Source organism: Zonotrichia albicollis, chromosome 4, assembly GCF_047830755.1.
Source record: "Zonotrichia albicollis isolate bZonAlb1 chromosome 4, bZonAlb1.hap1, whole genome shotgun sequence".
In the NCBI taxonomy this organism is placed as follows: Eukaryota; Metazoa; Chordata; class Aves; order Passeriformes; family Passerellidae; genus Zonotrichia; species Zonotrichia albicollis.
This window is the reverse complement of record NC_133822.1, coordinates 36,112,430-36,129,765: the sequence shown is the minus strand read 5'-3', so window position 1 is coordinate 36,129,765 and position 17,336 is coordinate 36,112,430. Positions and strand designations below refer to the sequence as shown.

Here is a 17,336-nt window from a genome sequence, read left to right as displayed (position 1 = left end):
CAAGATGGCGGGGGCGGCGAGGAGAACGTAGGGGTAGCTCCGACCGGGCGGCGGAGCGGGGAGAGGGAGGAGCCGGGGCCGGTGGGAGGGAGCGCGGAGAGCGGTGTCACCGAACGTGTGAGGCGGGGGCCGGCGGACGGCGGGCGGGGGGGGGCGGCGGCGGAGGATGGCGGAGCCTCGCCGGGTGCCGTTCATTAGCCTGTCACCCGTGCGGCGCCGCGAGGGCGAGAGCCCGGCGCTGGATCGAGAGCCGACGGGCCGCGACCCGGAGCCACCTCCGGCGGGCCGTGAGGCGCCACCGCCGGAGCCGCCGCCGCACGAGCCGCCCGGCGACAGCGCTGCCCGCCCGGAGCCGCCCCGCGACCCCGGCCGGCCCGAGCAGCCGCCGCAGCGGGAGCCCCCACGGCCCGAGCCACCGCCGCTGCCGCCACCGCCGCGCCAGAGCGGGCGGCAGGAGCCGCCGCCGCCGCGGGAGGCGCTCCCGCTCCGCCAGACGGTCCGCCTGGAGGTGGTGCTGAAGGACCCCACCGAGGAGGGCTGCGTGGAGTTCAGCTACCCGGAGCTGCTGCTGTGCGGGGACTCGCGGGTACGGGACTTCCCCTTCTTCCCTCCCCTCCCGCCGGCACGGACCCCGCCGGGCTTCCTCCTCCTCCTCTCGGCTGCCGGCGGCCCCGGCATTGCCGACGGTGTTACCGGTTACCCCTTGCTGCTCGGGGGTGGTCCCGGTACGGCGGGAGGGGCGGCGTCCTGGAGGGATGTCCGGCTGCCGTGCCGTCGCTGCGGGCTCCTCCTGGTGCTGAGGCTGCGCCTGTGCCCGTGCCCGTGGGGGGAAGGGGAGGCTTCCCACTTGTCCCTCAGCTGGCCAAGGGCTCCTGGCTTCTCCTGCGGGCTGAGGCGAAGGGGCGCCACTGTCTTGTGTCCCGCTTACCCCGGCTCACCTCCCTGCCGCTCCCCTTCCCTGCCCCGAGAGGTGTTGCATCCTCCCTTCCTGGGAGCCCTTTACCGGCAGCTGAACGAAACTCTGGCCACGCCGGTCGGTATTCCGGGTTGCCCTAGGCTGTGTGCACGTAAATAAAGAAAGCCCGGCTCTGCTATAAGGCTCGAGAAGCAGGGAAGTGATCATTAGCAGACCTGGAGAGGAGTTTTTGTAGTCTTGGAGGAGACCGGGATAAATGAGAGTTAATATTGAACAGGTAACCACACCTGTAAGTGTTGAGAACTTAATTCAAGGAAAAAAACCAGTGTTCTTCCTTTCTTGTTCCTCCCAAGCAGAAAGTGTTTGATACTTGCACTACTTTGTTTTTTTAAGGATAAAGCTTCTGCAGAGTTTAGGAAGCAAGCAGTGTTAGCCAATCAACAGGGCCCACTGTTCCAAGTAGGAAGGAGAGACGCATGTCCTTAAGCTGGTTACACTTGAGCTGCTCATTCTTAGTTGTACTTAGTTGAGTGAAGTTGTACTTGATTTAAATAGTTGTGGCTTCACTTTAATCCAGTGCACAGTTTTAGAGAAAGCTTGTCTCTTACTGGAAAAAGCAGAGAGCAAGTAACTGCTACTTAGAAGGTTGTGGTAGATCTGGTGATAAAAGCAAGTATCAAATACCAGTGCAGATACTGCCATGGGATTTTTACATCCAGGACAAACTTGAATATGGTTAATACTTTTCTTCTGCACCAAAGTGTTCGTAGGAGATGACGGTGCTGTAGCTATACTTAGCAAGCTGCTCACTTTTTCTGCTGTAGGAGGAATATGCACACTGGATTGTGTTCAAGTGTGGAAGGCAGAAAAATCAGTGTCTGATTTTAATCCCTCAGATCTTGTCATGCAAGTTAAAAGGTTCCTTCTGTTCATCCTGTCCTACAGCTGTTGTGGGCAAACAGTGCCAGTTATGACTCCTCAGAATTAGCGTAGCATAATCATGCTGCTCTCTGAAGTGCAGTCTTTCTGAGCAGTTCTGTGAAGGTGAAAATTGTGTTAGTGTTTAGAAGTGGTTCAGTACTTGAAGGCTGGCTTTTCCCTTTGGCAGTTCCCAGTTCCATAGCTGCCTTTTATTCTGAAGGGTGCCAGTATCCTAATCACACACTCAGGGGAAACAGGCTCTTTCTGATATAGTTCTGATGCAAATTCCATGTCTTCTGGGGGTGGGAGAGCATAGACTTAGGGGATTTTGGTACAACTGGGATCAGAAACTGCTTTTACGGTAGAGGCAGTGATACTAGTGCTTTATAAGAAACTTTGTATATGTTTCAGCTCCTTAGAGTCCAAATTAAAATGAATGGATCATAATGGCACTTCTGTTACTGGGTTGTGGAATAGTCAGCTGATTTACTATGAAAACAGTGTCATAAACTGTTTTTAAAGTGATTCTGAACTTTTACTCATGCTTAAAACCTGATGTATACTTGGCCTGTCAGTTTAATTTCTTGTTTGTTATATGGTAGAACCTGGAAAAGCTACTCTAATATTAGGGAAGATTTAAAATCTTGAAATTTGCTTTTTCAAGATAGGTAGTCACTAGCTGGTAGTTAATTTTGTGGTTTTAAGTGGAGTTTTAGATTTCAAAATTTGTTGTTTTAATAATGTTTCAATTTAAAATTAACAGTTCAGATACTTTACTATGCAATTTTTTGTAGAGGTGAAGATTCATTTGGTTTTCTGGAAGCTATTGTTGACTCCTCCCTTATAAAAAGTTGCTCAACTTTTTTATAACATTTCCCATTACAATTTAACATTACAAAGTCAGGAGCTTCTCTTTCTATCTTGTCGTATTCTTGTGGGAACTGTAGCAACCAAGAAAAGCTTTCCAAAGGAAGGCAAGCACTGGTGCATAGGCATAACTTCAAATATGGCTTTAATAGGCCATGATAATAGTAGTTATATAATAATGAAGTGATAGAGAATCCCAAAACTGATTTGGCAGTGCAACTTCAGTCTTTTTTTAATTCCAAATTTAGGTTCCTATGCTGAATCAGAAGCTAGTGGAAGTGTTTATTTTAAACACTTGTGCTGTCCTTGTCCTTTTTTGCCTTGATAAAGAGAACATCCTTTGATAGGGTTGTTTGTAGAGTTCATCTTCTGGGAGGAATTATGTCAAGTTTTGAATGTGAGTAATAAGTTTGTGTGGTTGAAGGGTTTATTTGCCTCTTAAATGCTGGCAGAAGTGAAAGTGTGCTCCAGTTTCTTTTGGGGTGTCTGAGGTTTGGTGCATAAAACCCAAGTCAAAGTGGGTGAGCCAGAAGCTCAAGCTGGCCTCTGTTGAACAGGCTCCAAAGGTGCTGAAGGAGTAATGTCTTAGTTCAAGAGCCATCCTTCCCTTAGAAACAGTCAAACTAAAATTTGCTTGAATTTCAGTTCTCAGTACTGCTTAACTAAATAAATTGCTACTCAGCTTTGAAAGTTTGATGGAGAGAGGCAAGTTAACACTTAAGGATTAAGTTTCATTGAACTTTAGGCTCAATCTTGTCTCCTTTCACAGTTAGAAAAAAGCCACATATGCCTAGCAGAAGATGAGGAATACGTTTTCCCAGCTAAAAGTAGAGGAAATGATGTTTCATGAATTGAGCAGTATTTTGTATTTAATTATGCCTGCAGGAAATAAGTAAGTGGCTTTAATTTATGTTTTAGGAGTAACTATAGCCTCTATTAATTTTTTCTCCAAATACTCAGTCTGGAAAATGTATTGTAATTATGTGGTGTTTGCAGTTTTGCTTAGCTTACCTTCCTCATTACATTGGTCTTGATGCTAATGAGCTGGTTTGGTCACCATTTATTCAATATTCTGGCTTCTTAAACTATGGAGGAAAGGTCTTGCTTTTCTGAACTTGTTTTTTTTATTCTTCATAAATCTTCATTTATTCATTGGTGAGTAGTCCATGTGCAGTAAAATCAGTTGCCATCCATAAAGTTCTGCAAAATAGAATTCCATTCCACCATATTTTAGCATCCTAGTACCTTCCTCCTTCTGGCAATTACTGTATTTATGTGAACTCCAGTTTGAAGGACAGCCCTGTTTTTCTGCCATCACTTAGTAAAAAAAAACCCAAAAGCACTATGTATACTCTGTTCATTGACTTTGTCTCACTGAAAAACTCTTTTCTAAAAAACATCAAAAAGTAAGGGGCTACTCCCTCCTTGTATGTATAGCTGGAATATGAAATCTCTTTTGTGGGTATCATAGTTATGATTACTTAAATTAACTCTTGCACTGTAATTTTTTTCTTTAGATAAAAGGCTTATATTAATTATGGTTATAATTTACTGAGCTATTTAGTCTTCTGGCTACTTCCTTCCGGGTTAACACATCATGTACATCCTGTCTGTTATATGGAAGAATCACAACAGCTGTTAGAGGGGCCAGTGAGTGGAAGAAGAGGCAAAAAGGAGTTGTGATTAGAGAGAATTTTTTCTAAAAAAAAAAAAATAATTCTCTCTTATGCTTAGACTTATAGTTGAGATTGTCGTGGAATGCTTGGGAAAATACAAATCTGAGTATCTTAATTTTCTGCTTTTGTTGTCATCAGAAGAAAGGTAGCTAGATGGCAATTCAAAGACCTGAGTGATTTTTAGAGATTAAGTATAAATTCTGACTACTTAGTCATCAGAGCATTGTTTTCTGACATTTAATAGGTTTTGAGATGCACTCTGTTTCTTATGGAATGAATGTGTAACTTTTGCATTTTTCAGAAGAAATCGGTTCATTCAGAGGATCCATATAACGATGAACAACGTGAGCGCCATGAAGTAGAAATGCTTGCCAAGAAGTTTGAGGCAAAATACGTGAGTTACTGCACTTTGTTAAAAATTCAAGTATTTAATAGTGATAACAGATTATGTTGGTGGTTTTTTCCTTGAATAAGGTTGCTGATGTAGTGTCAGATGAATTCTGTACATTTCAGCGATGATTGATTGTCTCACAGTATTTCATTTAAGCACCTTGAAGCTGCCACAAGCTTATCAGACAAGTCTGCTAAATAGATTTGTCTATAGATGTTGTAGCCTTTGAAGCTATTCTTGGAAAAGAATAATCTTGGTAATAGATGTGGTCAATATTCATGCTCTGCACTGGGCTGGAGGAAAAAATTTTTATCTAATGCTGTTGTGTATTATTGAAGAGGTCTTCTCTTTGGGCTAAATACTGATGAATCTTGATGTCCTGACTAGTTTGGAATGTTTCCATAGGAAGTTATTTGTTAAACAGTAAGTCATTGCTCGATGAATGTCTGGTAGCTGCCAACTGCCTGAAGATACTCTGCTGGCTCTGCAGAGTGTAGTGTGAGTGACTTGAACAACACTAGCTAGCAACATAAAGAGCCTTTCACTAGTAAATGAAGGTAGAAATCAGAAAATGTTGACAAAAACCACACCCAAACAGGCCTTTAAGAATTCATATGGGTAGGGTTGGGTGATTAAGTCTGAGCTGGCAATCAGAGCTCATCATCATGCTGAGGCATGTTGATATTCCGGATTACGAATGAACACCTCAGTAATAAAGAAGGGAAACAAGAGCAGTCATTTGTATCTTTTGCTGTTAATATACATATTAAAATCTTTTTTGTCTGACTTACTTGGATTTTTTTTTCTGGCAAAGGCAGATTTTTCTAAGTGCTCAGTCTGTATAGTCTGTAGAAGTAATTACTACTTCAAGGCATGCTAGCTGTGATAGATAACAAAATCAGCTCTTAAACTGAAAAGAATTATTCTCATCTTTTGGAGAGATTGAGAGAACCCAATATGAATTAAGAAGGCTGTTCCAAAATGCTGTTTTAATTTGAATTATAAATAATTTTTTGAATGTGAGAGAAAAATGTTTCAGTCACACTTTTTTAGAAAACTCATTTCTGCTATTAAAATGGTAAGGATTTTATAACATCTGAAACAAGTTGCTTAACTACAGTTGTTGAAAGTTAATGGAAGTATGTAAAGCAATATATGTAGGAGGGAGTGGTAGTGAAAGTAATCTAATTTTACATATATGTTTATGCATCCGTCAAAGCTGAACCTGTACATATATGGGCAAAACATTTTATTAGACTTAAGAAACCACAGTTCAGTGTTCAGTAGTCACAGAAAGGGGCGAATAGGTACTTTTAACCATTAGAAAGCAGTAGGTAACAAAAAATTACAATTTTCAACAGTTTAAATTTGTGGTGCATTTGCATCTTCTTTACTACTTGCACTTCTGATTCCTTGCCTTTCATTCTCTGACTTGCCTTTTGTCCCTTCCAACCCCATGAAAGGGAATGTCCTCTATGGAAAGAAGCACTTACTAGGTTCTAGGTACTTCACTAAGCATGAACAGTGATGAGGGATTAAGATTGCTTCTGTTAGAAACTCCCTGTCCTTTCTCTTCCAATGTAAAGCCATCAGTCTCTTCTTGCCATCCATGCTCAGAGGAATTGTATCTCTAAACGCTGACCCAGTACAATTGCTCATGTTCTGACAGCATCCAGCCATCTTCTGCCTCTTGTGGTGAGACATTCCCTGCATAGCTTCAGTTGGAGCAGGGATCCCGTGTAATAGATTCCCATTCTCCTCAAGTGAATGACCAGCTGCAGGATACTCTTCTGAGCTGGAGTTACACTGTAACACTCCTTAACAGTGCTTTACTGTAAATGAAATCAGTGGTAGTATGAGAAAAAAATAAAGGGTTTTTTTCAGGTTTGCAGAAGTGCTGTATCCTCCTCTAATTAGGCATTACTTATCTAAGATATCTGTTTAAAATGGAGTCAAACATTGGTTTTAATTATAACATATGACATTACTTCTGGAAAATTTGATGCATCAAAAGCAGTCTGCCTTGAAGACTTTTTACTGCTTTTTAGATAAATTGCTGTACTCATAACCAAATCAGTACATTGTTTGATATATTTTGCAGATACTAAGAGAGGCCTATGAAAAAGTCCTTGTAAAACAAAATGCATGAAGTACCATTTTTTACCTGATTATTCAGAACTCTCCTGTAATTGCTGCACATACTAAACATCAGCATGAAAAATCTGCTCTGAAGGGTTCCCATTTTCATTGTTTTGATTGCTGTTACTTTCTAGATAAAATCAAATACTGTTGTGAACACATACTGAACCTTGGACAGTATTGTACAGATGTAAGAGCTTTTCTTGGATCAAAATGAAGATCCATCTAATGGATGGTAGCCTAGTCTCTGACACTAGTGGAATCTCATACTTGAATGTATAATAGACCAAGTGTTCATTGATATTACTGCACTGTGCCTGTCTGGCAGCCTGTGTTGTATCTTAATTTCTCTCAAAGCCAAAGGTCACATGTTTACTCTTTTTAAAGCTTTCTGCCAGAAATCTACCAGATTGTGACCGTATTTCTGCGTTCCACAGCACTGGAGTATCACGGTGACTGTCCCATAAAAACATGCTGTGTTTAAACCTGATGAGATCTCGTAGTGTTCCATAGTTTCTGTATCGTAAAAAACAGAGAAACACTTCCAGTTCTTCTGCACGTTGCATGTGATTTTGATGTTATCATCTAAATCCAGCCCTTTAGTTCTCCAGCTGTGGTGTCTTAACATTGGTGTTTTTTATCTTTAAATGTCCTTGTTGGCTTACTGTTCTGTTTTTTGTTCTAATTGGTTTTTTTTAATGGAAGGATATTAATGGTATGATGCCTGATATTTCAGTGTTATAATGATGACTTCTGGTTTGGTTCTCTGTTCCATTTTGTTTTTAAGTCCCAACTCATTTTTTTTGATCATTCTTGATGAAGCAAATGTCTGAACTGTGCCTTGCAACTCCAGTGGTTCCTGAGCAGCATAACAAATTTGCAGCATGCTGTTTGTTTTTTTAGGTTTTTTGCTTAGGTTGTACTTACATTATGTGGCTTATCTTGCTCTATTGATGCTGAATTTAACTGCCTGTTTATCATACTAAATTCAGAGCACCTGTAAGGTCTTTGGTGATTCTTCAGTTGTTTTCATTTTGCTTTACTTTCCTCAGTAAATTGTCATCTCAGACCTCTGTCCTTCCCAACTCTTCACCTGCTCTGTTGCTTCTAAAGGAATGAATGCATATTCCATAATAATTTTGCTGATCACTCTCTGCCAAAATGAGATACCTATTCTTACCTTTTCTTTCCTAGCTGTAGATCAGACATCAGTTTAAGTGGACCTTCCTTATCTAGTGATAGTTTCTTGTTTTTAAAGATGTTTGAAACACTTCTAAAGCATTTGAAATGCTTTCTTCTACCAGCATTTCTTCCTGCTCTGTATATTCTTGTGCCTGGGTTCTGTTGTTTATAGCTTTTATTAACATATCCACCTTAAAGACCAGGTTTACTGGTTTATAAATTCTTCTCTTCAAAATTCTTCAGGTATTGGCATTTTATTTTTCCACCTACCTTCTAGTCCTGTTGGGCAAAGGTTATTTAAATGCAAGGTTTAATGACACAGTTGATGTCTTAAAGTCATCTTTGGCTTTTCTGAATACTTGCATGAGTAGGATTTGCAGCTTCAGGAGCCAGGCACCTTAATTTGCTCTAGTATTGTGACTACTTATGTTCTAGGACAAAAAGGTTGGAGGAAAGCTGCAGTCATAAAAGTTCCCTGAAGTGCTGCGTGGTGGACACTGACACAGATAATCCCTTCATTCTTCTGCTGCACTCTTGCGTCCTTAACATCTTGATCATGTGAAATCTCAGCACAGATCCTTAAACAGAACTGGGTAGAGCCAGGCCTGAAGGAAAATCTCTTAATTACACACAGTGGTTCAGATATTTTCTTATGTCTGAATGCAGGTTGTATTTTAAGACTGCTTTTGTTCATTCAGCTATTTTAAGACTTTTTTTTTTGTTGCTACTTTGTTCTTTATCTGGTTTTCTGACAGTCAGAATGTATTGGAAATTAAATTTTTTTTATTGCCCTTTCATTATACTGAAATCATAGAATCAGAGGATAACCATTGCTGCAAAAAGATTTTAGACTTGCAAACAAGGATGTTGATGGTTACTAGCAAGATATATGTAGTACAGAGATAGATTGCATTACACATTAGTGACTTCAGTACAGGTGAGATATGGTTCATGAAGCATTCTTAGCCTGCTGGCACCTGAATCAGAATCATGAATTTTCATCATAAGCTTTTGCCCTGGAATTTAATCAGAATTCTTAAGTGCTGCCTTTTTCTAACTTACTTTTTCTTCTCTCATCTATCTAATGTAAACTTTCTTTTTTTTAAAAAAAAAGTACTGCATGTTTTGGAACTTTGCAGTCATTCAGATGTTTTTCCAGATGAGTGATTGTAGGAGATGATAGGAATACTTAGTTTGGAATGTAGTTTGGAAATGTGAATTAAAAGCTGAACTTACTTTTGAGGTTTTTCTCCTAGGACTACTGCATTTGTTTAAGTATATGTGAGAGATGCACTGTTTGCTTGCAAGAGCCCATGCTTTACCTTGTGACAAACTTGCATGTTCTCAAAATCTTGTTAAAATGGAGTGTTGAGATGCTTACACCACTGATAAACCCCACTGTGCGGGGGTGAAACCGCCTTTGGGCAGTGGCTGCATTCTCATAGTAACCAATGGACTGCGGTTTTTGGATGTCACACCTAGAAAGACTGACTTGCTCTAAGAATGCTCAGAGCTGTAGGGTGCAAGCAGAGAAGTTTCAGGAGCAAGTCTTGAATACATGGGAGTTACCATTTAAATGAAGGCAGAGCTTTTTTGGGATTTTGATCTTTTAAGACTTTTATTGATTATTTTGACAGTATATGTGAGCAAGAAAACTAGGCCTTATATCCTAAGAAGATTTTTGTGTAACCTTAAGTTTTTAAGTTTAGATTTCCTGAATATTTGAGCTAGCTGTGAGTCTTTATTTGACTAAACAATTAAATTTCCACATGAAAAGAATACTTGCAGATTAAAATTAATTTTACTAGCTCCTGGAGCTAAGTTAATCCATCCATAGTTTGTAATGCAGCTTCTGGCTTTAATACCCAGGAAACATTTTATGTTTTTTAAAACTCAACTTTTTATGTGCAATAGAGAATTAATCCATCTTGTGTAGGGAAACACTTAAATGAACTCTAAGCTATCATTATTTTCCCTTGTAATGACACTGAAAAACTTAACACTCTCTCAATTATCCCAACCCTTCTATCATTAGCAGTCCAGTCACTATATACAATATACATAGGACAGGAAAACCTCTCTAAATAAGAAATGTGAGGAAGACCTTGGCCTTGCAGAAGAAGCTTGCTAGTGGCTGCCTTTCAGGGATGATACTGGTGAGGCTCATTTGCCAGAACGTGTCTGTGTGGAAGTTTTCATCAGCCATCTAGACCATCTTCAAGGAAGCATTCCAGAAAGCAAAACTGCTAATTCCTTGAATGACCATTCCTCCAATGCCTTATGCTTTGTAGGCTTTAGAGCACTGCTTTCATGTTTTCTAAGTGGTGTAACACTTGCTTTGTCTCCAGGGTGGCAAGCCCCACAAGCATCGGAAAGATCGCCTGCAGGATCTGATCGACATCGGCTACGGCTACGACGAGACGGACCCTTTCATCGATAACTCTGAAGCGGTAAGTGACCCTCAGCACAGCAGCAGGAAGCCACGAGGCAGTGCTTTATCTTTTCCATACAGAACAAAGGTAAGGGAAAATACTTTGGACCTCTTGTGAATGTAAAGGCCATGCTACTTTGGGAGACCGCTGAATTACTGTATTTGTAGTCTTACTCAAGATAGTATGCACCAAAGAATTAAGAAAGCTATTCCTAGATCAAATAATTTTCCAGCTTTAGAAATCAAAATATTTTTGTGTGCTTCATTTACTGTTGACTCAAATGACACTTGCTCTGTTTAGTTTCTTGTACTAGCTCTCTGGATTAGTAGTGGGTTACTGGCATTAGATTTCCTGCTTTAGATCATGAGGCTATTCTTCTCTTAAAAACCAGTACAAATAGGATGGTTATTTAAAAACAGGTTAAACAGCAGGATATTACTGCTTGCTTTGTCTGAATATTTTTTAGACATGAAAACACATATTCAAGTAAAAGAAAAAGGTATTAGTTTGGTTCAGGCAGTATCAGGGATATCAGAACGTTTAGAAGAGGGCATTTGAAGATATCCTGGAGGTGATGTATGAAATTACACAAATGAGAAAAAAGCCTGGGGAAAAAAGTGGATTATCTAAAAGCTCAGAAACCTCCTGTAATACTTCCTTATCAAATGTCAGAAAGAAGTATGTGTATAGTTTAGTCAAGTAAAAAAAAAACCAAAAGTAAGAGCTGTCACTTGCCAGCCTTCAGTTTCCTCCAGTGCTGAGTGACACTGGACAAAACAGCGGTGATCTGCTGTGAGAAGAAGTGGGCTAGAATTGAGTGGGAGAGGAAAGATTATGAAAAGGAGTTGAGAGAAAAGAGTAAGAAAAACACATAAGTGCATTGCTTAGCATACATTATGTCAAGCCTTCATTTAAAATCTAAAACTTTACAGAAAAGAACTGTAAGCTGAGCTGTGAAGTTTCTAGCACATAAATGTTGCAGTGAGTGATCCTATGACTTGTGTGAGGTACACAGAAAGTGTCTGCAGAGCTGATAATTTTTTCAGCAGAAATTGAGCAGTAAACCACAGTGCATAGCAGGCTGAGCTTATCTGTGTGCATTGGTAGTTTTTGAAGCGGGTCTGAAGTTGTGTGGAGAGACCTTGCTGTAAAGTGCTTATTGTAATTTGTTAGTCATTTTTCATTGTCTAGAAACTTGAACCTGCCAATATTAAACTGTTTTATCATTATCTCACAACTTCTGGTTGTACTGCTGGAGCAGTATTGGGGTCTGAGCCTTCATATGTCTTTTCCAAAGGTCAGATTCAGCTCTCCAGCTTGGAAGGAACAGATGTGCTTAATTTCTGCTGAGAAACCACTTGAGCCTATAGGTTAATCTGGTTTCTCACTGTTGCTTAAGTTCATCATCTTTGCTTTTAAAATGTAATGGTACCCAACACAAGTTCTAGCTAGGTTTTCCTGGATTCACTGTGGCCTATCACAGATCTAATAGGAGATTTGGAGCACTGGCAGCACTCACAACACAGGTCTCTGTCATAGTATGAGTCTGGTGTATTGATACTTAGCATACTGTGCCTCCTTCCAGCACTGGTGGTGATACCAGCAGCAGGTCTGGTAGATTTGCAGGAGCATTTACTTCTGTCTCTTGCCAGAGTCCTTGCAAAATGTACAAAAGTCAGTTGTTGGAGGACCAGATGCTTGCATCATGTGCTAGCTGTAGAAGCTATTGGGGAGAAATGGTATATTCTCTAAAGATTGCTCTCCTCAAAAAATCATTACGCCTCATGTCTGCCTTACAAATACAGACTAGTGAGAAACCATCTTTGTTTTGCTTTTATCCCCATGTTTATATAGAAAAGAAAAAAAATACATAGTGGGCCAGCTGCAGTCCATGTTGTTGTTGCAGAGCTTAAGGGTTCTGTAATGTAGGAGTTGGAAGTTCAACAAAACCTCTAATTCCATCATTCTGCCTTGGATACAAGAGAAGTGTTCAGAAAGAAATTCCACATGTCTGGCATGCTTGTCTTTTGTATGGCCAGCTATGAAATTGCTGTGTACCCTGAGATGTGTTAGAGCCAGGCCCTGGACTACTTCTTAGAGGACACACTTTCTTACACATGAAAAGTTATAATATCCTGGGCACAAACACTTGAAAAGTGAATATGAGTGCTTCCTTAATTGCTCCAGGATTAGCTTGTCTCTATCCCAGAAAAAAAAATTTGAAAGCTTCCTCAGAATTTTAGTCCTTTTTTTTTTTATCATAGTTGTGAAAGAAATACTGAGCTCTTTGGCACTGAAACAGATTTATTCCATAGCTTTAGAGATACTTTCCTTTTAAAAACAGATTTTGAGGTAAATGCATTTGCAGGCAAGCAGGAAATCTATGTGAGCAGCTATTCTTGAGTTGAGCATTTTCACTGTAGTCAGTGGATTGTGATAATTCCAGTAAAAAAAGAAAATCACAAGTGACCTACTGTTGTTTCTAACCCCTCTATAGGGGTTAGCCTGATGGCAAGTCCTAATCTTTGCTTATCTTAATGGACCTATACAAAATGTCCACAACCTGTGAAGAAAGCTGCCCCTCCTCAGTGTTTCCACTGCTTTAATGTTGAAAATAGGTTTTGCTGTAGTGTAAGCTGCCCAGAACTACATTCTTTATGAAGTGGAATTCCTGTAGAATTTTTCACCCACTCTATTTTTCCTGCACACACATGCATGTCCCGCCAGATCAGGCTGATTACTTGCTCTTGTGATGACCTCTGATTATTTGGTTGGTTGAATATTTTCCTGGCAATGTAAGCTTTATATAGGTAGAGACTTGCAAGGGAACACAGTGCTTTCTGAGCTTTCTATTATGCAATACAGAAGAGGGAATTTAAAATCATGCATAGTGTTAATGAAAGTGTATGCTGTTTTCTCTTACTTGAAGGTAACAAGGCTTGGATATCCAAGGCAAAGACTTCCCTCATTTCAAGTAGATGAATGTAGAAAAAGAACTATTGACCTACAAATCTATAAGCAGTGTCTTTTGAAGCAGTGGTACTAGATAGCTACACTGGCAGGAATTGAAGCTAAATGTGAATGCCAAGAGCAGTGGGAAGCAGGCAGTTCAGTTCTTCAGACACCCAGGCCCCTGTGTAAATATTTGACCTAGTCTGTTATATTCATAGTTCCATAGTAGCCCTCTAAACACTGCTGTAAAAAGTCCTGTGCTGGTTGCTAGAGAAAACCAGTGTATCAATGGTTTCTCATACATGAATTTTCATTCTCCAAAACAGTACTTCAGCTAAAAGGAAGATCTTTTTCTTTAGCTACATCTCAAGAGCTCAGATCATCTTTAAAGAAAACCTTTCAAAGGTTTTGTGTTGGTTTTAGTAATTCTGGACACACTGTTAAAAGCATTGCTTTGTTTCTATCTGGGTTCCCTAGAATACTTTCCATAATTTAAGGGCTTGGTCTCTGCAAAAATTCCATGTCATGAAACACAGTTTTCACGTGTTTCTATGATAAATTTGTCCTCATCTTGTATTCTCCAAACTTAAAAAGGTGTGGTAGATTTAATATCCTCTTCTCTCCTACCCTGGCTTGCCCCTAGAACTTGAAGCTGATGTGTTATCTGTAAGTTATCTTGGACAAAACTTTTGAATATCTTAGTAACTTTTTCCCAGCAAGAACAGTATCTATTCAGGGAATAGCAGCTCAGTGTGTTAATGGAAATTTTTACCATTTTTGTGAGGTTCTGGGCCAGATGTAGTTTTAGGCCAGCTTGGTGCTGTTCTCTCATTCTTCCTACTCTAAGGAACTTGTTTTATGCTAACAATGGAAAGGATTGTTGTTTTAAAAAGATTACTGTCTCTTAAAAAATTCTAACAAAACAACCAAGATACCAACCTGCAAATGTTAGAGGCTTTTACAGAAAAACACTCCATAGGTTCCATTATTAAAAATACTGTCATGGTGTAGTGAGAGAAGTTGTACACTGTGGCATTTTTCATGTGGAAAAGGCTGCCTTTGTAGACCTCAGTCACAGACCTCATCCGTGCTGAATACAGGAGGGTGCATTAAAGCTTCTGTTTTTAAGAGGTTCACTTTCCAAGTGTCTTACTGGCTCTGGATTGGTGTGTTTGTATTAGTACTGTCTTCCTTGTTCATTGTCACTTTGGCCAGGCTTGGAAGTTGTGTGTTTGGGGAATGGCGCTCCCTTAGCCCAGTGCGCGGTGTCACCTTTAATAATGCGCCGTGCGCGCTTCCCGCGTGTCTTCTGGGGACACTGCCAGCTGGCCCCCGACATATCCTGTGCCTTCCAGTGACTACAAGCACAAGCTTCTATTGGAATATGAATCCCAATATTACCAGTTAGATGGTGCCTGGGCCAGTTCTGACCCTCGCTGCTGGGCCAAAGGCAGCACTGTGGTGCTTTACCCCAGAGATACCTTGGCTGCTGGAGAGTGCAGCGGGGCACTGAACAAGTCCAGGCTTGTCAGGGACTCCGTTTACCTCAGGAGAGAGAGCTTCTGGCGATGGTGAAGAGAAAAAGGAGAGGATTCTGCTGGAGGGTTATATCCAGATGTTTATTCCATGGTTACAGAGGTCTGAACCAGGGCAACTGCTGCCAACAGAATGGAGGCCTCATGGTCTCATTAACCTTTAAAGCTTGGGGACAGGGGAAGGGGAGGGGACAGGTGAGCTACCAACCAGGTGAAAGGGGCAGGGTCTCAAGGGACTAGGGACACCTATACAGGCCAATGTTCCCCAGGCCTGAGGAGCATCCTTTGAAATCGACCAACCACACGACGCCTTGCTGGTATGTTAGCCTGATTGACAGGGCACACTCAGCAAGGGGCGAGGGGGAAAGGAGAAGGGAATATTGGCACACCTGAGAAAGGGACCCGGAAGCTAAAAACACACCACAACAAGCTTCAACATGGAGATTCTTTGCTTTTTATCCTCCTCACCCCAAAATACATCTAGGTATAAAGGGGAGTATCAAACCAATAGGTACAGATGCAAGAACTAAGCAGGTACAAGAAGCAAAATGGCTAGAGGAACAAAGGTAGTTGAATTTGCAGAACACATCTGGTGTTTGTTGAAGCAGTAATAACGTTTTTGTGCTCCTTCTGCAAAAAGGCATACCCTTCTTTAGAGAGGAATAAGAATAAACTGAATGAATTGAAAATTCAGCACCTGCATAGGTTCCTGAAAACACCTGAGACTTGTACCTGGCCTGTGTAGTACCACTCTTTAAATTGGTAGGAGAAGGAAATTATAATGGTTGTAGCAGCATCCTGTATTTTGCTAGACTTAATTTTTTGAAGAGCACAAAATCACTTTTCAAAGTAATCTGAGCTGCTAGAGGGGTAGAACATAGCCTAGGATCAGCTATTTACGTAGATGGATTTGTTTAAGCAGTACAATGAACCTAAGTGTTTCCCAAAAAATACACAAACAATATGATTACTAATGTTATACAAAGGGAGGTTTATAACGTGCCAGAATAACAGATCTTTGATAAGAGCATTTGTCTTAAGTGTCATATATGGAAAATCTGCTCTTTGTGTTAAATGAGGGGAAAAGGAAAGTATAACTTCTTTTCTGTAGAACTTTCTGGTAGTTCTGTAACATTAAACCTGGAGAGATTAAGTAATATGTTACATAATTATTTAACACTGAACTAGATTTTCATTGTGGGTCAGGTCAGAGCTCAAGCTCTGAAAGAATTGAGTTGCACAGATCAAAGTGGTCACATGGCTGGTCATACATTTTGTAACTTTGGTTGAAATGTTTTCAAGGTGAGAAGAATGGAATCTCTGTGAAGTGAAGGTCACTTTATCTAATAGCATAGCTCTGATGGCTGGTGGAAAGGTAGAAAGGTGTTGGTTGAGATGGGAACAAAACAGGAGAGTAGATGTGTATTGGTACTTCTCTCAAAGTGCTCAGGTAGGCTGATGGATTATGATATCTTGACTACTAAACTAGGATACTCCTATGAAACTACCCTGGGCTAGATATTATATCTTCCATAGTCTCTTATGCTTTTTTCTTTTGTGCTCTGCCAGCTCTCCTTTTCCCCAGAGTTAAAAGAAAAACAAACTAACCTGCCAACCTACCTGTGCATTTTGGAAGAGAAACCTTCTTTATCACAGGAAAGCTCTTTGTGCTTGCTTTTTGGTGTTTCCTTGGATTAGCAAAGCAATGCATTGCTTCCCCTTAATCTTGTTCAAGATTTCCTTGTAGGTTCTATTATACTGTAGTTTTTAGAAAGATAGTTATGTAGTTTTTTGAAAACTCAACCTTGAAGGATGCTAAAGCCAAAGAGTGCATTTCAGTTCTTTGCATCTTGAAGAAGCATAGAGATCAATCAACTCTGTATTTTTGAAGTATCTGAAGTGTGTAGTGAAGTGTGTAGATGTTTAGTCCATTTCACTGGAGGAGCTGTATTGGACATCAGTAGCTTGGCCTTTATTCAGTGGGCTACTCATGATCAGTATCAAAACAGAAACAGTTCCTTCCACCCCAAGCTGGTTAGACCTACCTCAAAAATAAACTAAGCAAGGTCCAGAAATTATCCCTGCTTATCTTTTAGCTAAGTATTATCTGTTGTACAACAAATAATAACAAGCTACATCTGTTAAACCATTTGGCCATGTTTGCACCGAATCTCATTTCCAAGACCTAGTACAGAAGTGTTTAAAAACTTTTTTACATGTGTACTTTTGGAAGTTATTGTCTGGAAGGGAGGTGAATGAGGAGAAGGATCACAGTAGAATATCTGAAGATTGTGGTCAAAATATCTGGACTCAAGAGTAAAGAAT

The 17,336-nt window shown here is 40.5% G+C and overlaps 1 protein-coding gene across 2 annotated transcripts in view; it reads left to right on the top strand.

Moving 5' to 3' along the window:
* Positions 1–12: 12 nt before the first annotated feature.
* Positions 13–17,336, top strand: part of UBN2 (ubinuclein 2) — a 48,319-nt gene continuing 30,995 nt past the window's right edge. The window contains exons 1-3 of one of the 2 annotated variants that reach the window (XM_074539464.1): positions 13–586; positions 4,685–4,774; positions 10,441–10,542. In XM_074539464.1, coding sequence (XP_074395565.1) covers positions 167–586; positions 4,685–4,774; positions 10,441–10,542 — 612 coding nt within the window. In that variant the 5' untranslated portion in view covers positions 13–166. Of the gene's footprint in view, positions 587–4,681; positions 4,775–10,440; positions 10,543–17,336 lie in introns of both variants that reach the window. The other variant, XM_005488713.4, reaches the window with a different exon arrangement.